Raw genomic sequence first — 21301 nt, 5'->3', positions numbered from 1 at the left:
CAAATAGTAAACAACAAAAAGCATCTGGTAATCTCTTATTGCGGCAATAACGAGGAATCTTTCGAATCACAAGAAGAACAACTATAGATACTAGCAGAAAGTAAGAGAAAGTTTGCAATTTGGTAGAAACATAAGAGACAGGTAGGGAATAGAAAACTCCATGCCCTTTGTTCTGTCGGCAGGCTCGCCGATTACTCGCATCCATCGCTAAGAGCAGCATTGATTAGCTTCTCCAAGAACACCACCACGAAGTTTGCGTCCCTCAGCTTCTTTTCCACCTCTGTCAGGTCATTGCCAACCAGCCAAGAAGCGTTTCTGTACTCAGCCTGCATGTCACTAACCTCCTTCCCAATATTGGCATTCATTTCGTTAATGATAGCATGGTCTTCCCGCTCGATTACATCCCAACCTTCGCACTGCCAACGCCGTAGGTTTCGCACCTCGTGTAGACGCAGAAGCTTGAATCGAGCAATGTACGACGCGGTTGCTTGGTGGAGATATTCCACAGATTCCTCAAGTAACTCGGTGAGCTCCTTGAGCTGATCATGCAGGTTTTCAATAGCTGATGCTACTTCATCGTTGACATAGTGGGACGCGAGTTCATAAAACGTGACCTGGTCGATCTCTGGACATTTGGTCATATCGGGCGACACTCCCACTGGAACATTCGTCGCACAGTATAACTTGCTGTGGAAGAGATGCTCCATATGTGCCACCATCTGTCGCGCCATATTCCACGTCGTCCATGCATCCTTGTACAGGTCCATATGTATATGTCTCATCGACGATAGCAGACGGTAGTGCTCATTGAAAAGACTACAAACAGATTCTTTGTACCGCTTGTTCTGCTCGCCCTTGACCCATATACGGCGGATGGTAATGCTTTGTTTGGCGATAAGACTGTGTGTGCCGTAGCAGTAGTCTTTGCGGGCGCGTGTGAGTTTGCCCACGCGTAGGGTGTCGAAGCTGGAAACTTTCTCTTCGATGGCCTTCGTGGCGTTGAGAACTAAAGTGTGTTGATACAGTACCGATGAGCCAAGGGTGTCGTTGATGGTAGACCACAGTGGATCGTGGAGAAGATTGGTAATGTTGCTGATTGCGACCAGGCTATCGTTGCGGGATTGCTCGAGAGCAGTAAGGTCCAGAGAGATGGGTGCAGTATCGACAACCCATAGATCAGTCATCACCTTGGCTCCAGTATAGTTGAATGGAAGCATGTAGTTGAAGACATCCGCAGTCATGTCCTGTCCCAATTCGCTGCGGGTGACTACGACGCTGATGCTGATGAGTGCAATTGCGCAAACAGCCAGCTTGACATATCTCCCAAAGGCTCCTTTGGACACCTGATAGCCGAAAAACGTGTGTGCGGGAGTGGCTGGTTCGAGCAGCGGGGAGGGTTCACGACTGCCAGCTCGTGTGTCGATTGCATTGGGACGTCTGTTACGAATCATGTCGCAGACTTCAATGTGACCCTGTGCGGAAGGGTAGGTACAATAATCAAGATATATTGTAGGTGTCCGAAAGTTTGAAAGACGTTGTGTTGGTAAAATGGAAGGCGAAGTGAAAGGGAAGGCGAAACAGCTAGGATTTGCAGATGGGTTACTTTAAAGGTGCGGATACTCTAGCTTTACACCGCCAGACCAGATGGACCTTTTGCGAGTGAAGGGTGGAAGGGTGTTTGGGCGTGTTCACCGGGCACATACAAGTGTGCGGAAGCTGGGGCTCGAGCACTAATGTGGTTTCACACAGCTGCAGCCGTGTCACACAACATGGGAACAAAGAAAGCGGTAAACAAAAGAAGCACAGCACCCCCTTCCTCAACAAGTATTACACACTCGAGCTCTTTCGAGATCTAGCACGCTTCCAACCCAAACTCTTTCTGCATACTTCCTGAGATGCCGCGGTCAGATGCATCTTACACACCTGCAAGGCGATCGAAACGACTCCAGAGTAAAGCATCTCTTGCAAGCGACACCGATACCGATACCGGTGGGAATGTCGGCGGCAGCGCCGAACCTCAAGAGGATGATCATCTCGTAAGTAACCTTAACCATCGCATTAGCTACATGTCACTCACAAGACCCTCAGGATCATCCGCAAGATGAACTCAGTCGCAGGCCCAGTCCTGTAACAGATTCGCGCAACTACGAAATCCAAGTGATTCGAACCCCCTCGAAAACCATCGCATCCACCTCTGCGAATTCGGTACGCACCTACAACATCACCCACAAACACTACGAACACGAAGGCTTTTCTCATGAGCAGTTTACCGAGCTCGGTGCCAACATCAAGGCTACTCAACAAATCATCCAGAGATACCAAGAAGAGGCGAATGGAAGGGCGAAAGGCGTATTGGTGCACCTTGCTGTGCATGACATCCTACTCTTGTTGCTGTTGATGGTGACTTCGGTAGGTGTTTGCTGGCTATTGTTCAGGTGGCCTGCGTGGAGGCTGGAGAACCTCATGCCGTAGATGATAAGAACGGTATGGTTTATGGTTGAATTGTGGCGATCTGATCGCCCGAACTATGCGTAGGATGAGAAGCAGCATGTGAGAGGGTCGGCGATACGAGTGGGCCCAGGATCGTTGGGAACATGGCAGAGCACTGCGGGCTTTTGATGTGAACTAGACAATGTTGGAAAGGGTTCTTCGTCTGAAAATGACGTTGGAAATATACTGTACTCAAGCTACAAATTGCTGGCTTGATGGTTTTTGTTCATGTGGTGATGTCACCCCTCATTCGTGATGCTGCGGTAACAATGCAGCGGAACCGCCGCGACGATACTGCATGCAGGTCTACCAACGCAAACATCCTCATGGAGAAGTTTAAAAAGAAACCTTACTGACAGAGGACTTCGAGTTGGCGGATAGTACGGCCAGGTCGTCATGTCTTTGAGCGACCGATATTCTGGGTCCGCTAACTAATCCATGAGTCAGGCGGTTCTCAGATCCCGAAACCGCCGGATAGGGTGAGCTTTAGGATTGCCGGAAGCCGGAAATAGTGGGGTGGTGGGGTGCAATCGACGCAATGGGAAACAATAAGAACGCAACCATACAGAAGTCTAAAAAATGCAAGGACTTTAACAGTCCGTTCTAATCATGTGCTCTGTTCTTAGTTCCTGTAAATGTATTGTTGTTGTGGCGTGGTTTGTTCAGACTCAGACCTGATTTCTGACATTTAGCTTGGAGCGAGTGCCCACACTACTGTTTGAAACACGATAGGGCATGGGAGAATTCGACAAAGCCTGCAACTGCTACAAATTACACTCAATATTGCACTAGTCACACGTACAAAAAGCCGGCACTGTGTTAAGCGTGTAGTATTTCTCTCTTTCGATCAAGTTCTATGCAAGGAACAGTGTCCCAGATAGATTACCAGAAACCCATGTTCTACTCATGCATATCATCCTCGTCGGTATCCGAATCGTCTACCTCGACGAGAGTGTCGTGTTTGCCCTTCTTCATTCCGAAAGATGATCCGAAGGATGGCAGTGCATGCGTTGGCGCGGACCTAACCGGCCTCGTTGACTCGGCGTTGCTCCTGACCTCCAGCCTAGCGAGACGGCGTTCTACGTCTGCCAATGTGTGTTGGACCTTTTTGTTGCGCTCGTCATGCCTGATGAGAGCGTCGGTGTGGGCGAGTATCTGTTGATCATGATTGGTGAGGATTTGGGTCTGCTTGTAAACGTGGTCGGCAAGTTTGTTCGTGGATGCGTCAAGCATGTTGAGTCGCTCAACGCCAGACATGGAGGTGTGAAGGAGTGCAGTTATCTGGAAACATCAGTCGAATGGCTCAATGAACGTAGATAGCAGGCACAGGCAGAGAGGCTCGGCGATTCCCAAGAAGAGACATACCTGCTGGTTCACACTACCACCAGAGGCTGCATCGTAGAGAGCCTGTTTTACGTCGATGCAACCCTCCTGCATGCAAGTCAGTTTGTGCTCCCAGGCCTCCCTCGTGAGATAGGGCCAAACATACCGCTTGCCTCCTTCTGGCGTTTGTCAACCGTTTCCCAAGGATAGCTTCCTCGCCCTTGATGTCCAATTGTGTGAGGTGCTGAGTCTCGAACGTGGTAATGTCGGATCGTGCAAACCTAGGCAGGGAGGTGTCCGAGCGGGCAGTAAGACTGCGAGCTATTGGTCGGGATTCGATGGGGTTCGATATACGCGGGTTCTCGACAGTAACAGCGATGGTTTTGGTGACGTGTCCCATCTCCCTGCGACCGGACTCTAGAAGCAGAGGCGCGTATGTATCGCCAGTCTTGGCAACACCATGGAAGACGCAGCGCTCTATCCGAGTGCCGCCGGGAGTAGTATACTGTATGAATTCTCCGCGCTTCCTACATTGTATACCAGTAGTTTTCACAATGGCTGTGCACCGCTCTGTACGTCGAAGAGACTCCGCAGGAGGCATGAGTGTTGGGTTGAGAGAAAGTGGGTTACTTACCAGAAAGTGTCTATGTAACGGCGGCAAGCTGAGAAGTGATAAGCAGACTACATAGACGGTCCAAGACAACTTAGACTCAGGCATTGCTCAGCAAGGCAAGGTTGTTTAGAGACGTTTGCCATACTTAGACAGTTCCTGACTTAAAGTGGGATTGAAACATGATAATTGTGGTTCTAAACAAAAGAGAGATTGAGTGATCTCATGTCTTTCGATAGTATGCAATGGTGGTTGCGCGCAAAACAAAGGACCGTTGACATTGTGAGGCACTCCACGTCCGAGATGCTCGTTCTATCTTCTTCAAGGAAGAAGTCTGTAGTACTGAGTAGGGTGTTCAGGTGCATCATACGGTTGGATCTCATGGGGTTGTAGTAGATCGTCGCGTAACTAGCAGTTCAACGCGTGACGTAATTCTTGGCGTGTCGACGCTAACCCCTTGTGAACACGGCCCGCCATGGTCAACACCACGTCGCTCATCATCACCATCCACTTCGGTAGCATTGCAGTCGTCAATCAGCAATAGCACGTTTGCTGTGTCTCTCCTTCTTGGAGTACAGAGGCTGTTGTGCCCGAGTTACTGCGCAAGACAAGCCTTATCCCAGAGTTGGCAACGACATCCAACTCGATCTATAACTGTCTTGCATTCGTTCTGGGCAGGCCTCGTACAGTGCGTTGAGTAGATAGCGTCCAGATGCGGCACGTTTTCACGATGGGCCACCATGGAAGGTTCCATATATGTTTGTGTTTGCGAAGAATTTCCTGGCATGTGTCGGGTGATGCTGCCCGTCGCCTCTTTCATCTTCGACTTGTCTCAAGCCAATGTTCCCATTCACAAGTCTTGCAAGTAAGTCACAAGAATCGCGGCTTAAACATACTTCATGCCTTCACAAGTTTTTACAACCAACCTCAGCTCCGCTCATCTGTAGTCACTTCAATCACGCTTATCCGCAGTTACACCCAGCAATCGCATCATCTCCCCCTTGCTTGAGCTACACAGAACTGACGTGAGCCATATGGGTCAGTGTATTCCACAACTTTCTAAGTCGCCAACTGATATCACAGTAGATTCACCTCAATTTAGTCCAGAATTTCACATTGTCGCTATCAATCTTGTTCTGTTCTACAGGACCTTCCCCAATATCGTCGAAAGCTCACCAACAAACAACAAATGCCTCCCCCTACTCGAAATATACAACGAATGGCACCCAGTGCAAGAGGTCGAAGCTTTGACCGATCACCCACAATATCAAGCCAAGTTGCACAAAGAATGGTTGGCTGACAATCATGCCCGGCGCATTGCGTTCAAGACACGATTCAAGGAGGTTATGCAGAACGCCTTGGATGCCCGCCGCGACAGCGAGTCCATAGACGACAGAGCAGAGGATACGGCATCGCCGTCCGATAGCCCAACACCTGCTCAACACCCAATATCACCTGTGGATCATGGCACCATAGTGCGTTATCAACCTCGTGTTAACGCTTTACCTGCACCAGTCAACAAACCGTCGTTACTCAGCCGTGTAACTGCTCGTGGCACACAACTCCTATCTCACATAGGCCCCATTCCGGTCCCCCAGCTGCCTATCGGACCAGGATTGACGTTGCAACGGCCCTACCGAGCTCCGACAGGTTGGGTTCAAGCAGGTCAGGATGCAGCTCATCTGGAGCAGGATGGTTCATACGAAAATGGCGGTATAGCGAGGCGTCGCCGTCGAGACGAACATGACTATGGGCTCGATGACGGTGATGACGGTTCCTTTGACGATCGGAGGGTACGAAGGAAGCGGTACTAGCGGGGGGCTTGTTATTGAATGCGTTTCCATTTGGTCATTAAACATATGTAACAAAAGGTTGTAACAAGCAAATCAATCAATCATTCATTCAATATGAGTTTGCAGTACATGTTTCAATACGTTGTTTTGGGAGTCTTCTTCCATGTCGAGTGATGACCTAAATACCTCTAGCGCCGGCTAGCTCTGCTGCTCATTTCCAGTCAAAGCCGGTAACAGTTTTTCGCACCAGCGCTCCACCCTCTTCTCCCAGTCCCGCACACTCTTCATCTCATACAATTTCAGTGATTCCAGATGCGCTAGGCCTGCCTTTCCCACCACTGTGTCCAACGCCAGACCGTAGCCCAATTGATGGTGTGTGATCCACCCGTTCGCGACCATGTATACCAACGTTCCTCGACCGACAGAACCAAGCTCATCTGCCAGTACACCGTATGCGTTTGCAAGCCTCGACTCATGGCGAATCCACTTCAAAATAGCCTTGCCTTGGGCAGTCTCGTCATCAACCAAAAACCCAAAATAGTCGTCGCAGAAGCGACCAAGATCTGCGTCGCTGAGATGTGGAGCAGTTTTGGACCGCTTCCCGCCTTTCCTGGGCGGCTTGAGCGATCTGAACACGGTTCGCATGGTCAATCGAATGATCAGCTGCCGGATTTCATTGGTCTTGGTCTGGTTACCGAGCTTTCCCATGTACCTGTACAAGCCCAACCACATGTTTTCATCTTCCATGTCGAGTTCGAGCGCTTCCTCCCCGTCCTGACTCAACAAGGCTTTCAAACTACGTGTGCGCAGAGCCTCTACGCTAGCATCTAGCTTGAAGTCTCGTCTTTCCAGCTTCCCGAGTCTCTTCCACAACGATCGCGCATGAACGTTTCCTTCGTTCCTGTTTTCTTTGGTCCCTGTAACAGAAGCCTTCTTCGGCAGCCCCGGGGGCGGCGGTGACGACGATGAGGATGTCGATTGGAGAGTGGGCTTCGGCTGTCGTGGTAGCGGTTGTAGTGGCTGCGAGGCGCCCATCGACATGAAGGGGACGAACCTGTCCAGGTTGTTGGTGATGTTTGGCGGTAGGTTCAGTCTGTTCGTGGTGTGGTCGCCGAAGCGGTTGGCTATCTCGTGTATGATACCATTCATCACCTTGACCAGTCAGTCCATGTCAGCCGTTGGCCTCGGTGTGTCTTTTCGTATGATACTCACATCCTCGTTGCCCAGCAGATCTAGCAAGATTTCCGCATTCTTGGCGTGGTTCGACAGCGCCTCCGCGGTCTCGTTGGTCAGCGCCTCGCTGGTGTCCCTGGATGACTGGAACATGTCCAACTTGACGCACTACAGTCAAGTTGCGTGCAACTTGTAGGGGTTGATCTGTACAGGTTCAGGCAGAGGGTTGGGTCACTGTGAGGACTTGGCATGGGGTGTGTGATGGCGAGACGACGATAGCTTGTCGTATGTTTCAGTCGCACAGACGGGTAGCCGCATACACCTCGCCGAACTTCCATCTCGTAAAGACGGCTTCTGCCTTTAACCTGCCGCAGCGCGTAATCGCCAACATCTACACCAAAAGCGCGATGGAGCATACATCTCCTGTTGCGCGTGACAATGCTGCTTATCGTCGAGAGCGTAGGCAGCAACTGCAAACGATTTTCTCCGCGCAAAAGCGGAAGGAGCGCGACTTGCATGATGAGAATGACGAGGAGGAGGAGCAAGGGTACGATGAAGGACACAGACAGACGCCATCACGCCATCGATCATCGACGCAAGAGAAGAAACGAGTGCGGCGTGCAACGAGCCATGACCTGACTACAGGATCTAGCGTAGAGCGCGAGACCCAGGAGCAGGTGGAGCTGTTTGTTACTCCCCACCGCAGTCAGCAACAACAGCCTGAGCACGAGGTCACCGAGATAGACAACGACCCAGTTGGACAAGACGAGCGCAACCGTCACAGAGTCGTGGTGCACCAAATCGATGGAACTGGTGAGGGCACACTTGGCGAATATGGGCCGGATAGGGCTATGCCGTCTGTTGAGACACCAGGAGGGCAAGAGCGTCGACCGACTGCGTCTCGCGTTTCCAAGCCGCCTCGACGGTCTCGATCACATCCAACAGCACCGGCTCCCAACTACGGGTACCTCGATATAATCAAGACCATCCCTGCCCCAGTGCCAGTGTCCTATATTGCACCGGGGTCGTCGAGACGGAGGAGCACTAGCCGCAAATCGTCTCGCCATGCCACGCCGATAGGACGTCCGATTTCAGCCAACAGTCCCAGACATCGACGTAGCACATCGTCCCAGGAGCACGAGTATGAGCCTGGCCCTGCTGTCAAGACCCCTTTGGCCACACTTGAAGAGGACGCTGAGCATATGGAAGAACATCACGATAGTCATGACGAGGATGCGATCTTGCAAGGCAGCGGACACCAAGAAAATGCAATATCTGGAACGACAACACCAAGCATACATGAAGAAGAGGTTCTTGGCCAGATACGAGTCTCAGGCAACTCACAGGACTTTCGAATTCGTAAGAGTGCCACTCCTTCGCACAAAGGTCTCGAACGATCCAGTGGACGTCCGTCGCAAGTCCGCAGTGATATCCAGACTGCGTCTCATGAAGACGAAGCACTCGACCAAGGATCTTTCCGCCCGGAACCATTCCAAGAAGACAAACATGGTGCGGTGGTACGACAAGGTGTAGCTACACGCCCTAAACGCAATTCCATGGCTGGAGCATTTCCATCCTCACGCCAAACTAGCCTTGTGCCAGTCGAGACTGAAGTCGCCGTCGAAAAGCCACCTCAACGTGGAGAAACTTCAGACCATATCGGAAGCGCTTCCAAGAACGAACGTAGTACTTTCACTACGTCTAATCCAAGTTCGCCTAGGTATGCTCAGCCAATTGTCAAGAAGGGAGATATATACGTCGATTTAGGATCCGAAAAGAGAGTGGAGCCCAGCAACATGAGAGTCAAATATGCTTCCGCTTCTGCTGCATCAAATCACCGTACATCGAAGACGAGCTTGGAAGATGCTCGAATTCTCGACGACAAGTCTAGAAGTAGCCACGCGCCCGTATCGAGCCCGACCGCCACTGCCATTCAACAAAGTCCGGGCTATCTGTCAAACAGTCATGTTGGATCTATGAGGACTGGTGAGCAGTTTCTCCCACGAAATTCCAATGCAGGCGATGGCGAGACGGGTGAACCACCCACCAACGAAGCCCGTAAAGACCATAGGAAACGTATTGATGGAACTGTTTCTAGCATTACTCGAAGCACGTCGGACAAGTTTCCCATCCAGGTTCCCAAAGCAACTGGTCCAAACACCGAACCTGACGATGCACGCTCTGGGGAAACGGGGTATGGAGATGTCAAGGAAACTTTGTCCATGAAAGCCATCGTCAAGCAGGTCATTGGCGAGTTGGACAGGCATGTCGTCCCGCAACTTGTTAGGGCCTTGGATGATCCCACTGTCGTTCTTGGGTTGCAAGGTGTAATACGTGGCATGTCTGCCAGCATACAGCCTTTTGACGAGAGTGCTCTCACTGGACTCCGAGAGAGTGTACAGCGCATGATCCAGCCAGTTCAGGACAAGATTCAGGTGCTCATGACTTCTACAGATGTATTGCACCAATCGGTTGGTAGAGTCCAAGCACTTCCCCAACTTGACGGGCAGTCCGCTACTCGCTTAGTTCGAGATGACGTCCAAAGAGCCTTACAAGCAATGGCCAACGCCTTAACCACCAACTTCCAGGATACGGACGCTTGTACACAGAGACTCGCTGAAATCATAAGAGCCTTTGGCGTCCAACAAGCAACTCGGCAGCATCGCATTGAAGGGGGCCTTGAGCAGATATATCAGCAGAATATGCTAACCCATCAAGGTCTGGAAGTATTCTGCCAGCAGCTCGTTCGCGAAATAGGTGCTCAAATTCAAGGAGCCAGACGCGAGGACCTGGCCAAACAGGACCAGTGGCAGAACCGGCTCGAGTATGGTCTTACCAATATGCAAGAAGGCATCATCTCGGAACTCGCTGCTCAACGCATGCAGCTGAGCAACATTGCCGCCGATGGGAACCGCGCTTTGGAGAAATTCTCGAAAGACCAGGCTACTACTCATCAGACGCAAGCACAACGTCATGAAGTACTGGTCAGCAAACTCGACAAGGCGGTCGAGGGTAACCAAGTCATAGCTGAGGGTCAAGACGATATTGTGAAACGGCTCGAGCATACTCCCAACGAAGAAGGAAGAGAGAAGGTGATGGAAGCCCAGTCGACCTTGACCGAAACACCTGGAGCTGTGAATTCCAGCGGATTTCGTGACATCATCATCAATAACCCAGCCTCCGAGTGGCGCAACGCACCCGCCCTCGACGCCAACCCCAGCATGTCTCGATTCAATGTGGAGATCGATAGGCTAGGACAATCTGTGCTCAAGGTCGAAGGCGAGATTGCCCGGAACACCCATCAGCTACGCTCCGAGTATATCTTGGCGGTTGAGCAACGCTATCAGGCACTCGATACCAAGATTGCCGAATTGCATAAGACGTATGGATCTGGCAGCGAAGAGAATGGCAAGCTCGTAGCCCAGGTCATTGGCGAGGTGAAGATGTTGAAGGATAGTGTCGCGAAGGTCTTACTAAACTCTGAAAGCCATGACAAGAAGCTTAACGACGTCCTGGAAAGCATGGAGGGACTCAGTCTGCAACAATCCAATGTGAAGGAGATTGTTCAGAGCATGGAGAAGCTCAATATCGAGAACTGGTTCGAGATGAGAATGGAGATGAAGGAACTGAGGGCGATTGTTGACATGCTCAAGCCAGTCTTGCATCCCACAATGTCAGAGATCCCATTGACTCGTGCATCTAGCGATCAGAACGCTACAGAGGCCATGCTCCACGAACAAGTAACGGTGCTGGAGGGGGAACTGGAAAAAGGTGACGCTTCGCGTGGGGACCTCGAAAAGCAGCTCACAACACTGGCACGGAAGCACAACGAGAACGCCATTGCCACCAAAGGCGCACACAAGCGGCCAATAGCAGAGAAGGACGGTGCCATCACTGGCCTACACACAGCCCTTTCCGACCACCAAGCCCAGCAATCCAGCATCCGAGTGCAGTACAACGACCACCAAGCCAAAAACCTTGCTTTCAACAATCGCCATAGCCAAACAACTACCACCGACTACAACCGAGACGACAATGACAATGACAATGACAATGACAATGACAATGACAGTCTCTATGCCCTGCCAACACCACCGATGCCACCACCTAGAAACGATGATACTGTGTCAGATTCAAAAGTTCCTAATGTGGCACAAGCCCGCATAGAATTTCTCATGCATGACATCGCTCGCCTCCGGAAAGCGCTTGAAGATGAGACAGCCAAGCGCAAGAGGTCACAGGAGTTGGTTGGCAACATGGTGGACATGATGAGTACCGATGAGTCTTTAAGACGCAAGCTCAACATCTCTACGCTCTGCATCCCAGATCCGCAGATACAAGCCGAGTCGACTAATGGTATTCCACTAGAGACACGATTCGCACATCAGGATACGAAGATACACCGTTTAAGCGAGGCATTGAAGGATGAAAGCAGTCGTAGGCACCGCTTTGCGAAACAAAATGATGACCTCCTTTGTGTCATGGAGAAAGTCGCCCAGTTAGAGCATAAGATGGAGTCTGTCAAGGCCGGCTACATCAATGGCGAGGAATTCGAAAAAGGCGTTCAAGAGCTGCGGAGCGGATCTCGAAGCATGCAAGCGAAGACGGCCGGTGGTGGCGTGGACGTAAACGCGGTATTTGGCACGGACGATGGGAAGGGGAAGGGAAAGGCAACATTGAGAGCCTTCTCGCCACCTCCAATAGTCGTACGTACATCCAGTGTGCACGAAGAGCGGTCGCTATCAGGTGGAGATGACGATGGGGAGGAAGAGGGAAGTGAAGCTTGGGATACGCATATGTCTTATTAAATTGTAAAGTCAGCTCTGGAGAGCGAGCTTCTTTACCTGGCTCCTTCGCGATTACAAGCTCACTTTTAACTCGAGTTATTACCTGTATTACCTAGCTTGTCTCTATTTTATGACATTACATCAAGCTATGAACCAGAGTAGATTGGCGTTGCTCGGACTTTCAGCAAAGTACGCCTAACCATCCACCCTAAAGTAGCATGTACTCAATACTTGCAGATCGCCTGATCGGAATGCTCTTTCATTGCAACCAGAAACCCAAAGTGCTCTCTTACTATACAATAGTAAGACCAACTGTCGACTAAGGCTTAGTCCGTCCTCTTCCTAGTGGCCTTCTCCTTTCTCTCCTTCTTCCACTCCTCCCTTGCACTATCTCTGGCCAAATATCTTTCATAGTTGTCCCAAAAGTTGTATGGCTTCCATTCTGTTGTGTTGCGTCCGTACTTGGCTAGTTGCTCGGCAAACAGGTGGATAACCTGTGGCCACTCTCGTCCTGCATCTTTGGGAAGCCATTTACTACCTACCGTCCTGCCTTGCTGCCATAATCTCCACTCAACGGTGTTACTAATATTATTCCTACTCCTTACATGCGTGAGATTGATGTCAACGCCCCTTTCTTCGGCTGTGTCGAAGATGGTGTGCTGAACAGTACGTAAAGTGAAGAGCATATACTTGCGTAAAAGCTGCAGAAAGATGCGGCACTGCGTTGGCGTATCATCGTCCTTGTTGAGATAGGGCGGATCTATGTCCCTGGTCCACCAAAATTCGTGCGCAAGGCCAGGTGGTGGTAGACGGCCTTCTTCTGACGCTGCTGCCAAGTTTGTGAAATTCAACGTCATGGCCTGCCAATTGAAGGACCACGGTCCGAAGAAAAAGGTGTAGCTTTCCTGAATCGTCGACCAGTCGCATCGTGCACATGTTGAAGGAATGTGTCGCCAATACGCTGGCTGTGCCGGTAGATGCCATGCAGGAGTAAAAGCACCTTCGATGAATGTTCGAATGAGATGGTCAGGCGTGCAAGGTGGACAATCTTTTGGTTGTTTGAAACTAAACGTGGGCTTCTGGTCGTCCACGTAGGAATTCGAGGTTGCATCGCCTTTTGCTACTTCCCGCAGGAATGTAAAGTCTGATCTCTTGATGGTAATGCTGCTTGTTGTCCACTGAACACTTTCCCTTGGGTATCTTCTCGTCTCCAGAATGGGACCTTTACGAGGAGGATATATCCACGCTGGGTAGTGACCCTCGCCTTTCTCCGCCACGACAAGCGCTCGGTTCCGCGCATCTAGCAAAATGCCCTCTGATCCGCTAATCTTGCGCATATCTACCATTGATAGCCCTTTGTGCCTAATGAGCCTGTCTACATGCCAACACTTGAAGGTTTTCTTGTATGCGCGCTCTATGATGTTTGCCTCTTCGTATACGTGGAAGCCAATATCCGCCGTGTTAAGGATTCCGCCGTGTTCGAAGATCGGCGGTGAGGGGATTCCCAGGACGAGATATGGATCTGGGTGATGGAGGAAAGTTGGGAAGCAATTTGGGCTGAATGTTGCAGCAAACAAGGTCGTGAGTGGCGCCGGTGTCGAGTCGACATAGTTTGCAATGTTTGATGCGAGGACTGGGCACACATCAATCAGAATGAGGGACTTGGTGAGATTTCTTGAAGTAGAGCTTACAAGTGAGGATGCAAGTGACGCACAGAAGAAACGTGCACAGTGCAGCATTACGTATACGATGCTGGGAGGACTGAATCGCTAGCTGAGTCGCAAAGGTGCTGATTGCGCGTCGTAGTCGCGCCATGGTAGCCGTAGATTTCTTGAGATCGAAGATTAGTTAAGTCTAGAGTTGAGAATAGGTTGTCATGATCAAAGCTTCGTTTTCTTTGTTATGAACTAAAGCGGTTTCATGCAGCTATCCTGGCAGTTTCTTTATTTAGAATGGCCACAGCGCAAGACAACACAATGATCTCGTCTCACCGCTTAAAGTGAACTTTAGTGACATTGATTTGCCTACCTCTTGTCTGATGCATGTCGTTTCACAAAGAAACTGTAACATCCTGCACCGTCTGCGCACTATCTCTTTGGTAGCCATCAGCAGACAATAGATATCAATCTTGTTTTGCTTTTGCTCATCCATTCCTACCGCAGTTGTTATCATGGGTCTTGAAAGCAACTCTAGTGGCCGTGGACCGGCCGATTCTTCGACGTTGCTCACTCCCATGCACATGGAATTGGACAAACTTCGAAAAGAAAACGCTCAACTAAAGGAAGATGTTGCAAGAGAGAAGAAGGACGCCCAAGGGTGGATGAAACTTTACAACGATTCCCGTCAGGCGATATCTGAGGAGGAACAGAGATTGAGGGATGCCCTTGCCGACGAAGAGACACTCTCGAAGAAAATTGCTGCTCATCTGCAGGAGCAACGATCAAAAGTAGAGAGGCTGGAAGAGGACGTCGACAGATACCTTGGGACAAATCGTACGCTGGACGCGAGCTTGGTGTGGAAGAACGAGGAAGTTGCCAGCGCAGTAAGAATGATCGAAAACCTGGAAGCCGAAAAGAACAGCCTAACCAATATTCAGATTCAACTCCACGACGTGCAGGGGCAAAACAGGATCTTGACAGAAGAAAGAGATGACCTGGAGAAGAAGTATGAGGAGTTGCGAGGCGTGCAGTCTGGTACTGATCGCAAAAGGCGAGAGCTAGAGATCATTCTCAAGGATGTTACTGTGGAATACAGGAACCTCGTACAGTCACGTTCCGATATTTTGATGAATCTCGCAAACGACAAAGCATTGTGGCTGTTTCGAATACTCGACAAGGGAAAAGAACCTATCACCTTCAAGAAACATCGCAAGCACCAACTCCTGCGCCATTGTGTTGATACTGAGGTCTCTGAGGGTTTTATTGTTGCTCTCATACTCGCCCTACATGAATTGCAAGGCCGCGGAGATCCCCCAGAATGGGTGGATGACGAAGCCTGGATTGAGTTGTCAAACCGCCTGAACTCGGTCGATGCGAAGAAAAGCACTGATGACGATACCCTTACGAAAGGAGACGGGGATGAACAGAACGACATCGCCGCGTGGATCGCTAATTCCTCTCTGGCAGAGAATGTTCGAAACCAATTCGCTATCCAGCTTGACAAGGCAAGCTTCACCGAACTGGGTTATCTGCCGACGACGGAACCGATCAAGTATAGCCAAGCCTTAGATGATTTCATCAAGTTGGACCAGCAAATGAGGAGACGTGGGTTATAGTCGAGGCAGTCACAGGATACCTAACCAGGGTAGGCATACAAGGGGTAAAACGACATGTATACAAACTGTTAGCAGAAGTCACTGAACCAATTGAAACTAGAAGTAGCAGTAATTCATGATGTTAAGCTTCGAAAGCCACGTTATGGCAATAGAATTACTTACCTTTTACATTTCCTTTTGGGAGATAGAGATTGTTCAGTGCGAAAGCGCCTAATATCCAAACACGATGGGCCTTAGAGGTTGTTAGGCAACATTCCGAGTACACTATGCAGTGCAACAAGCGATCCTGTTTGCTTTAGAAGCTCCTACATGGCGGGGGCCAAAAGATATCGCTTTCGTTAGGCTGCAAAAGTCTGTGGATATGTCACATCCATAACGTGCTAACACCTTTGACAGCACTCTTATAGTGCAGCCAGAACATACCAAGCAACCGTCAACATACTTCCGTTTCTGTGGGTACGATTGAGACTTTGTATAACTAATTTCTATTGCTTTCTTCCTAGACAGTACACTCAAAGGCAAAAGAAGGTGCAATATACACTAGTGATTAACTGGGTCAAGAAGGCATAACTTGCAATTGAAAGACCGCGAGGTTGAGCATGCACGTCCTCCAGAACCTATAAAAAATCATCAAGATAATCCTGTTTTTCAGGTACGGACTCATGTGCGTATGGTTAGCAGTGCAAGACGTTTATGCGAAGTCATTCCGAGCGCCTTGATTTGGGGCTGCTGCTTGTAAGATCTCCTCTAACGACATTCATCCTAGAAATATAATGTCGCACACTGCTTTTGAGTATGTTAACTATATATTTTGAACCCCAAAGTCGTGCAGTGAAGCCGTGCCTCCTCGTCTAGGAACTGCATGAGAACAAGTTTAATGCTGAGGAGTCAGAGCGAGTGTGTAGTTCTAGCCCTCGTGCGGGGCTAACTGGTCCAAAAATCAACCCTGTGGATATTCTTATCTCATGGAATCCGTCTGCATCGTAGCGAGGAATCCATACATCGACGTGCTAACCGGCTGCAACGTCGAAACTACCTGCCGTTGTCACTTTCTGGACTAGATGGCACTCACCTCAAGATAGAAAGTTTCTTGTAAAGCTATAGGATGTTTTGGGTTAGAACTCGTTCTTTACTAGCCCTTACACAAATACATCTAGTGATGTTCTCTTAATACCAGCAAGTGCAGATGTTAATGTTAATGCGCATAGTCCTCGTTCTGCGCCTCCACTATAAAACCCAAATATGTGCCCAGTGCTTTTCTTTGTAACAGACTTTGATCGGCACGAGCGCCGTGGCTGTACTGGAGGTAATAACGTTAGAAAGAATATCTGGCTACTCTCTTCCTTGGGTATGTCGACAAAGCCGGACGTAGAGAATGGTTTGAGTTTGCTCTGCATACGGCTGGTTGTCCAGGTACAGTGTCATCCTAAAGGCGGGATAGCGCTGCGCGGTCCACATGCCGGCGAAAACCTTAGATACCGAGTGAACTCTTGATCGCTAACCTCTTAGGCAGATTTTGCAGCAATTCAATCTCCAGATTGATTTTCTTAAAGGCTTTGAAGGGTTTCATGCGTTAACAGCTACGTGGCAGATCACCACTAGGGTCAAAACTCAATTTAACTTCAGTAAACACAACAAAACGAATTTCTTCAACGTTGTCCAGCAAAAAGAAGCTGTTTGCAATAGTGTAGATGTATGTACCCAAGCTGGTTCTCTCATTCCAAACTATTTTCGTTTATATCCCTAGCAGCAGGATTGCTAAGGCGCTCTTATCGCCCGCAGTCAGGTATTCCCCCAAAAAATACATCTTCAATTTGATCCATCCATGATGGTATTTCTGGACAGCAACCGCACTCTGGGTGAGAATCTCTCGAGACCGAGCGAACGCACCAGTCTTCACAATGGCTGGCATCGTTATGATCACGATCGCTCGCCCCTGCAGGTATTGGACTCCGATGATTCTGAATATGCTGCTTGGCCGGCGTCACGAGTCAAATCTCTACTACACGCCATCACGGACCGGTAGCACCGTCTCTCCAGAACCATGAAGCAAGATTCAATTTGACCCAGGCATCGGAGTTTCACTCGTCCAAAGACATCAGCATGGATGATTAGCGAAGAGAGCAGTCGGAGCGTTTGGACTCCACGATCGTGTCGCCTTCCCTGTTTGCCCATGCCCGTCCAACCACGGAAAGAGTTATCCAAATATGACATAAAGACCTGCTCAAGAACTATGCGACAAAGCTTGTCAATAAGGCTCGTCACGGAGGCGCTTCGCAGCAACAAAAGTCTCATGCGCAATGGTTTCATCCCGACACGAAATAAGCCTCGATTTAGACACGCTCGAATAATGCACTGCCTCGTGGTAGTCCACTCTCAGGTGGTGAAGCTGTAGTGCGCTACTATGCCTCTAACGAATTCATTTGGTCGCTGAAAAGGGTCAGATCTTTCACAAGCCGATTGTGATAGAGAGGTTCATGGATTCCGAGATGCATACTATTGACGGCGTAGCTTCTCTGCTCTAAGACGCGTCAAGTAATGCTGTCATTGATGTTAGAAAGCTCGATGAATTTCAGCCGGCGCTTACACCTATCAACAACTGCGTCACCGGCGCGAAGTTCTAGATGATTATTTCGCAGGAGGATATGAAATCCCAATGGGACACATTTGCGGTGTTTGGGTGTCGTTGAAATACGAATGGGAAGAAAAGACTACTCCTCCTCAAGCCGGATAATGTCGTAGTACTGCCTCCAGGCCTGAGGATTGTACATACGGTGCATTCACCTGTAAATCTCTTAATGGAGGAAGCAATCCTTCAAGGCGAGCTCAACATCGTCCAGATATTGAAATCTGTCCACTAGATATGCAAGAATCAGGCAAAAGTTAGCGAAGCTCTTGCTTACCAGCCCCTAATCTCATTTGGGGAGTTCCAAAAACTTGGTATAAAGCAGCCCGATCATTTCCGAAGAAGAGTTCAAAGGTCACTTTCTTACGTATGTTTGAAGAGGCGGTATTGAGGCTCAAAGACTCAGGTTGTGTTTACCCACAGCAGGACTGTAACGAATGGTGCGAGTGCCGACAAGAGTGACGCTGTTGCACGGATTGGTGTACGCAGCACCCAGAGATAGGTTCACTGGACTGCATAAATAAGTAGAACATTAGCGTATCGGCCTGAAAGTTGACAAGGAAGAAGGCTACATAGATGTAGGAAAATTGTGGGGTGGATGGAGATATAGCCGGCACCCACACGGGTGCTGGCTTGGTTGTGCTTCTGCCTCACGTTTTCCCAATGGACAAGTCTCTGTATTGAATACAATAAACCAATGACTACCGTGATCGTAAAGTGGTTACGGGCTTGCGCTGTCTATGAAAGACCCGAGCTGTGGAACATCTCCAACACGATACCAGGTCTTCCACCAGGTTTACCACCGGCTCGATGCATGGGAAGCTTTCCCAATGTGATTAATTCATTATGGCATTGATTGAGCATAGACCTCAAGGTACCGAAATCAGGGAGCAGGATGAACACTTCAATCTCACCTAAATCCAACAAGATGAACGTTAGGACGGTATCTGCTTAGAGGTACAGAAACAAAGCGTTGCGAGAGAAACATACATGTAAGTAAGGGCTAAAGTATCATGTCGTTTCAAGTAATCGAAGCCACGGCCTCCTGCAATACCTCACAAAAGTCCTTTACCTCTTGTACAGTATCGTAGTGCACAAAACTGGCTCGTACTAGTCCCCCAGTATCAAGCTTCAATACGTCATGGGTAGGACGGGGAGCGAAGCAGTGACCCGCGTCGATTCGAGACCGACTCTTTCGATGAATTGCCATCATGGGTCCTCGAGAAGAACTGTCCTATATCTGAAATATCACTGGTAATACTCGTCGGTCGGAATTCCAAGTTTTCTCCCCGAAAGATGCTATACATGTCAAGGCGCTGGCGACAGCGTGATAAGAAGACATCCAACAGTACAATCTCTTGTGCAACTACCCTTTCGCAACCAACGTAAGTAATGTGACGAGTGATGGGAACAAGTCCCATTTCGAGCTCGAAAGTGTCCATGCCGACGCGCAGTCGCTAATCGAGGCCGGGCCACTCGGCAAGGAAGAAAGGACTGATGTGAGTAATCAGGCGGTTCTGGACGTCGCGCCGTCCGTACATCTAGGCAATGTGAGGGCCATGCACCTTGTATGAGTTGAAGTAGTAGAAGTCGACGTCCAGCGCTTTGACGTTGATGGGACGATGGGGGCGAAGGAAACACCATCGACCACCAGCACGGCTTCAGGAATTGTGTGAACTAGGTCAAGCACCTCGCTCACGACGTTGGAAACGTGATTGCTCTGCGGCAATGCGGGTCTTGTATGTGAGCAAGGGGCGTAGGGTACCGGTATCTGGTGAGAGGCAAGGATCGTCTCCCGGTGGCAATGCCGAGACTGCTCGCGAAAGCAAGCCATGAAGTCACATTTGTTTCGTGGTCCAAAAGTGAACCGATCATTTCGCTGTCTCCGTTCATTTTGGGCCAGAGCGCGTGGCCCAGGGTTCGCAGGAGCAAAGTGGTTGACTGGCCAAACGCAATTTCATCCACGGTAGCGTCCATAAACACCGCAAACTCTCTGTTGCGTTGAATTGCCCCCTTGTTGTTTGCCTTGAGGATCGTCGCTTCTGGCCTTGAAAAGATACGAAGCCATCTCCTTCGCAACGGCTTTGATGTAATCCCGGTAGCCGATTGTTCCATGCGCGTGGAATGAACGCAACGACGTCCTGCATGTTCGGGCACTGAGTCAGTGACCTGACGACCTGGCTAGCAATCCTTTTCTCTACAACCTTGCTGTTGGACAGAAGTAAAGCACAATTGCAACCTCCCTATTTGGGCTTAGGATTCAAGCTTGCTTACGTCTTATACTCTGGGATTGAGCGGAGCATGTGACATGGGATGGAACGGAGTTGCAGTTGTACATCATTCCAAAGCGAAGCGCAACAGGCACACTTGCGAGCAGATAGGATACGTGCAGGCACAGCATGCCTACCCACACAAGGAAAGGTAACGGGGTACATCGCCACGCGATATACTCCGATCATGTTTTCCTTGTTATGCCCACCCCGCCTCTTGCCACAGTGGCACTGTGACTGGGCCACAAGCAGCGTAAAGTTATTATCGGCCGCTATTTTTGGGTGGGCATAACAAAGAAATCACGATTGGAGTACCGTGCACGCTAAGGAGACTAATGCCTGCGGGTGCAGGTCACATGTTAGTCTTGCATCTTCTGGGTCTTCTACTTACAACATAGCTAAACCGAGAAGCAACACTCTCCTCCTCCTTTATTTCTGTCGTAAACACAGCAGCTTCGTCTTCTCTTGCAATTATCTAGGGTTCGAGACGACATCATCGTCGCCAGCGACCCGATATGTCGTATTGACGCTACTGGCCCGGGCCGACGGAATGTCATGTCATGGCACGGACTAATGCACCACGTAAGCGAGCAGACGGTTAGCATGCGGCTAGTCGCTTTCCAGGCGATCCCATTGGCGTGGGTGCAAGCGTGTTGAATCCGCCGGTGCCCGTACGTTGCGCAACCTTTGGACCCTGACTGCAGTACCCGTCCTCGTCCGCGTGCTGACCTTGATGTGCTGTCCAAAGGTCACCAATGGCCTGCTCGTGGCTGTCTCGAGGGTTTTACCGCGGGCTCTGCGAGCGAAGCCGAGCTGCGGAGCAAAGTCGCTATCTTCGCAGTCTACTACCGGTATGTCTACCTCGCCGTTGCGCTTTTCGTCCTCAGCTTTCTGGCCACTGTCGGTCTCTCTTGGAGTGGTGAAGGCATCACCCGAGCCCTGCAGACCACCTACC

At 50.0% G+C, this 21301-nt stretch overlaps 10 protein-coding genes across 10 annotated transcripts; 4 read left to right on the top strand and 6 right to left on the bottom strand.

Moving 5' to 3' along the window:
* Positions 1–191: 191 nt before the first annotated feature.
* Positions 192–1451, bottom strand: P153DRAFT_391346 (uncharacterized protein; the record flags this gene model as incomplete). The annotated part of the gene is made up of 1 exon (XM_033671044.1): positions 192–1451. The coding sequence occupies one exon, from the start codon at positions 1449–1451 to the stop codon at positions 192–194; it is 1260 nt and encodes a 419-aa protein (XP_033518014.1).
* A 444-nt stretch (positions 1452–1895) lies between these two features.
* Positions 1896–2846, top strand: P153DRAFT_361859 (uncharacterized protein; the record flags this gene model as incomplete). Its single annotated transcript, XM_033667032.1, has 3 exons — positions 1896–2036; positions 2089–2409; positions 2688–2846. The coding sequence occupies 3 exons, from the start codon at positions 1896–1898 to the stop codon at positions 2844–2846; spliced, it is 621 nt and encodes a 206-aa protein (XP_033518013.1).
* Positions 2847–3295: 449 nt separating this feature from the next.
* Positions 3296–4522, bottom strand: P153DRAFT_371533 (uncharacterized protein). Its single transcript, XM_033669278.1, has 3 exons — positions 3980–4522; positions 3856–3921; positions 3296–3771 (listed from the first exon to the last, which is right to left on the bottom strand). The coding sequence occupies exons 1-3, from the start codon at positions 4412–4414 to the stop codon at positions 3391–3393; spliced, it is 882 nt and encodes a 293-aa protein (XP_033518012.1). The 5' UTR covers positions 4415–4522; the 3' UTR covers positions 3296–3390.
* Positions 4523–5350: 828 nt separating this feature from the next.
* Positions 5351–6339, top strand: P153DRAFT_148540 (uncharacterized protein). The gene is made up of 2 exons (XM_033662178.1): positions 5351–5461; positions 5510–6339. Exons 1-2 carry the CDS (start codon positions 5458–5460, stop codon positions 6235–6237), a joined length of 732 nt encoding a protein of 243 aa, XP_033518011.1. The 5' UTR covers positions 5351–5457; the 3' UTR covers positions 6238–6339.
* A 27-nt stretch (positions 6340–6366) lies between these two features.
* P153DRAFT_371531 (uncharacterized protein) lies at positions 6367–7365 on the bottom strand. The gene has a single exon (XM_033669277.1). The coding sequence runs from the start codon at positions 6946–6948 to the stop codon at positions 6415–6417; it is 534 nt and encodes a 177-aa protein (XP_033518010.1). The 5' UTR covers positions 6949–7365; the 3' UTR covers positions 6367–6414.
* Positions 7366–7796: 431 nt separating this feature from the next.
* Positions 7797–12197, top strand: P153DRAFT_361855 (uncharacterized protein; the record flags this gene model as incomplete). The annotated part of the gene is made up of 1 exon (XM_033667031.1): positions 7797–12197. One exon carries the CDS (start codon positions 7797–7799, stop codon positions 12195–12197), a length of 4401 nt encoding a protein of 1466 aa, XP_033518009.1.
* A 305-nt stretch (positions 12198–12502) lies between these two features.
* Positions 12503–13991, bottom strand: P153DRAFT_361854 (uncharacterized protein; the record flags this gene model as incomplete). Its single annotated transcript, XM_033667030.1, has 2 exons — positions 12503–13809; positions 13868–13991. 2 exons carry the CDS (start codon positions 13989–13991, stop codon positions 12503–12505), a joined length of 1431 nt encoding a protein of 476 aa, XP_033518008.1.
* Positions 13992–14189: 198 nt separating this feature from the next.
* On the top strand, positions 14190–15721 carry P153DRAFT_148521 (uncharacterized protein). Its single transcript, XM_033662177.1, has 2 exons — positions 14190–14718; positions 14773–15721. Exons 1-2 carry the CDS (start codon positions 14347–14349, stop codon positions 15448–15450), a joined length of 1050 nt encoding a protein of 349 aa, XP_033518007.1. The 5' UTR covers positions 14190–14346; the 3' UTR covers positions 15451–15721.
* A 3352-nt stretch (positions 15722–19073) lies between these two features.
* On the bottom strand, positions 19074–20071 carry P153DRAFT_412635 (uncharacterized protein). Its single transcript, XM_033672112.1, has one exon. The coding sequence runs from the start codon at positions 19718–19720 to the stop codon at positions 19385–19387; it is 336 nt and encodes a 111-aa protein (XP_033518006.1). The 5' UTR covers positions 19721–20071; the 3' UTR covers positions 19074–19384.
* P153DRAFT_391338 (uncharacterized protein) lies at positions 19772–20191 on the bottom strand (the record flags this gene model as incomplete). The annotated part of the gene is made up of 1 exon (XM_033671043.1): positions 19772–20191. The coding sequence occupies one exon, from the start codon at positions 20189–20191 to the stop codon at positions 19772–19774; it is 420 nt and encodes a 139-aa protein (XP_033518005.1).
* Positions 20192–21301: the final 1110 nt, after the last annotated feature.

This window comes from Dothidotthia symphoricarpi (assembly GCF_010015815.1).
Source record: "Dothidotthia symphoricarpi CBS 119687 unplaced genomic scaffold P153scaffold_28, whole genome shotgun sequence".
NCBI lineage: Eukaryota > Fungi > Ascomycota > Dothideomycetes > Pleosporales > Dothidotthiaceae > Dothidotthia > Dothidotthia symphoricarpi.
Note: the sequence above shows the minus strand (reverse complement) of the source record. Positions and strands in the feature narration are given on the sequence as shown.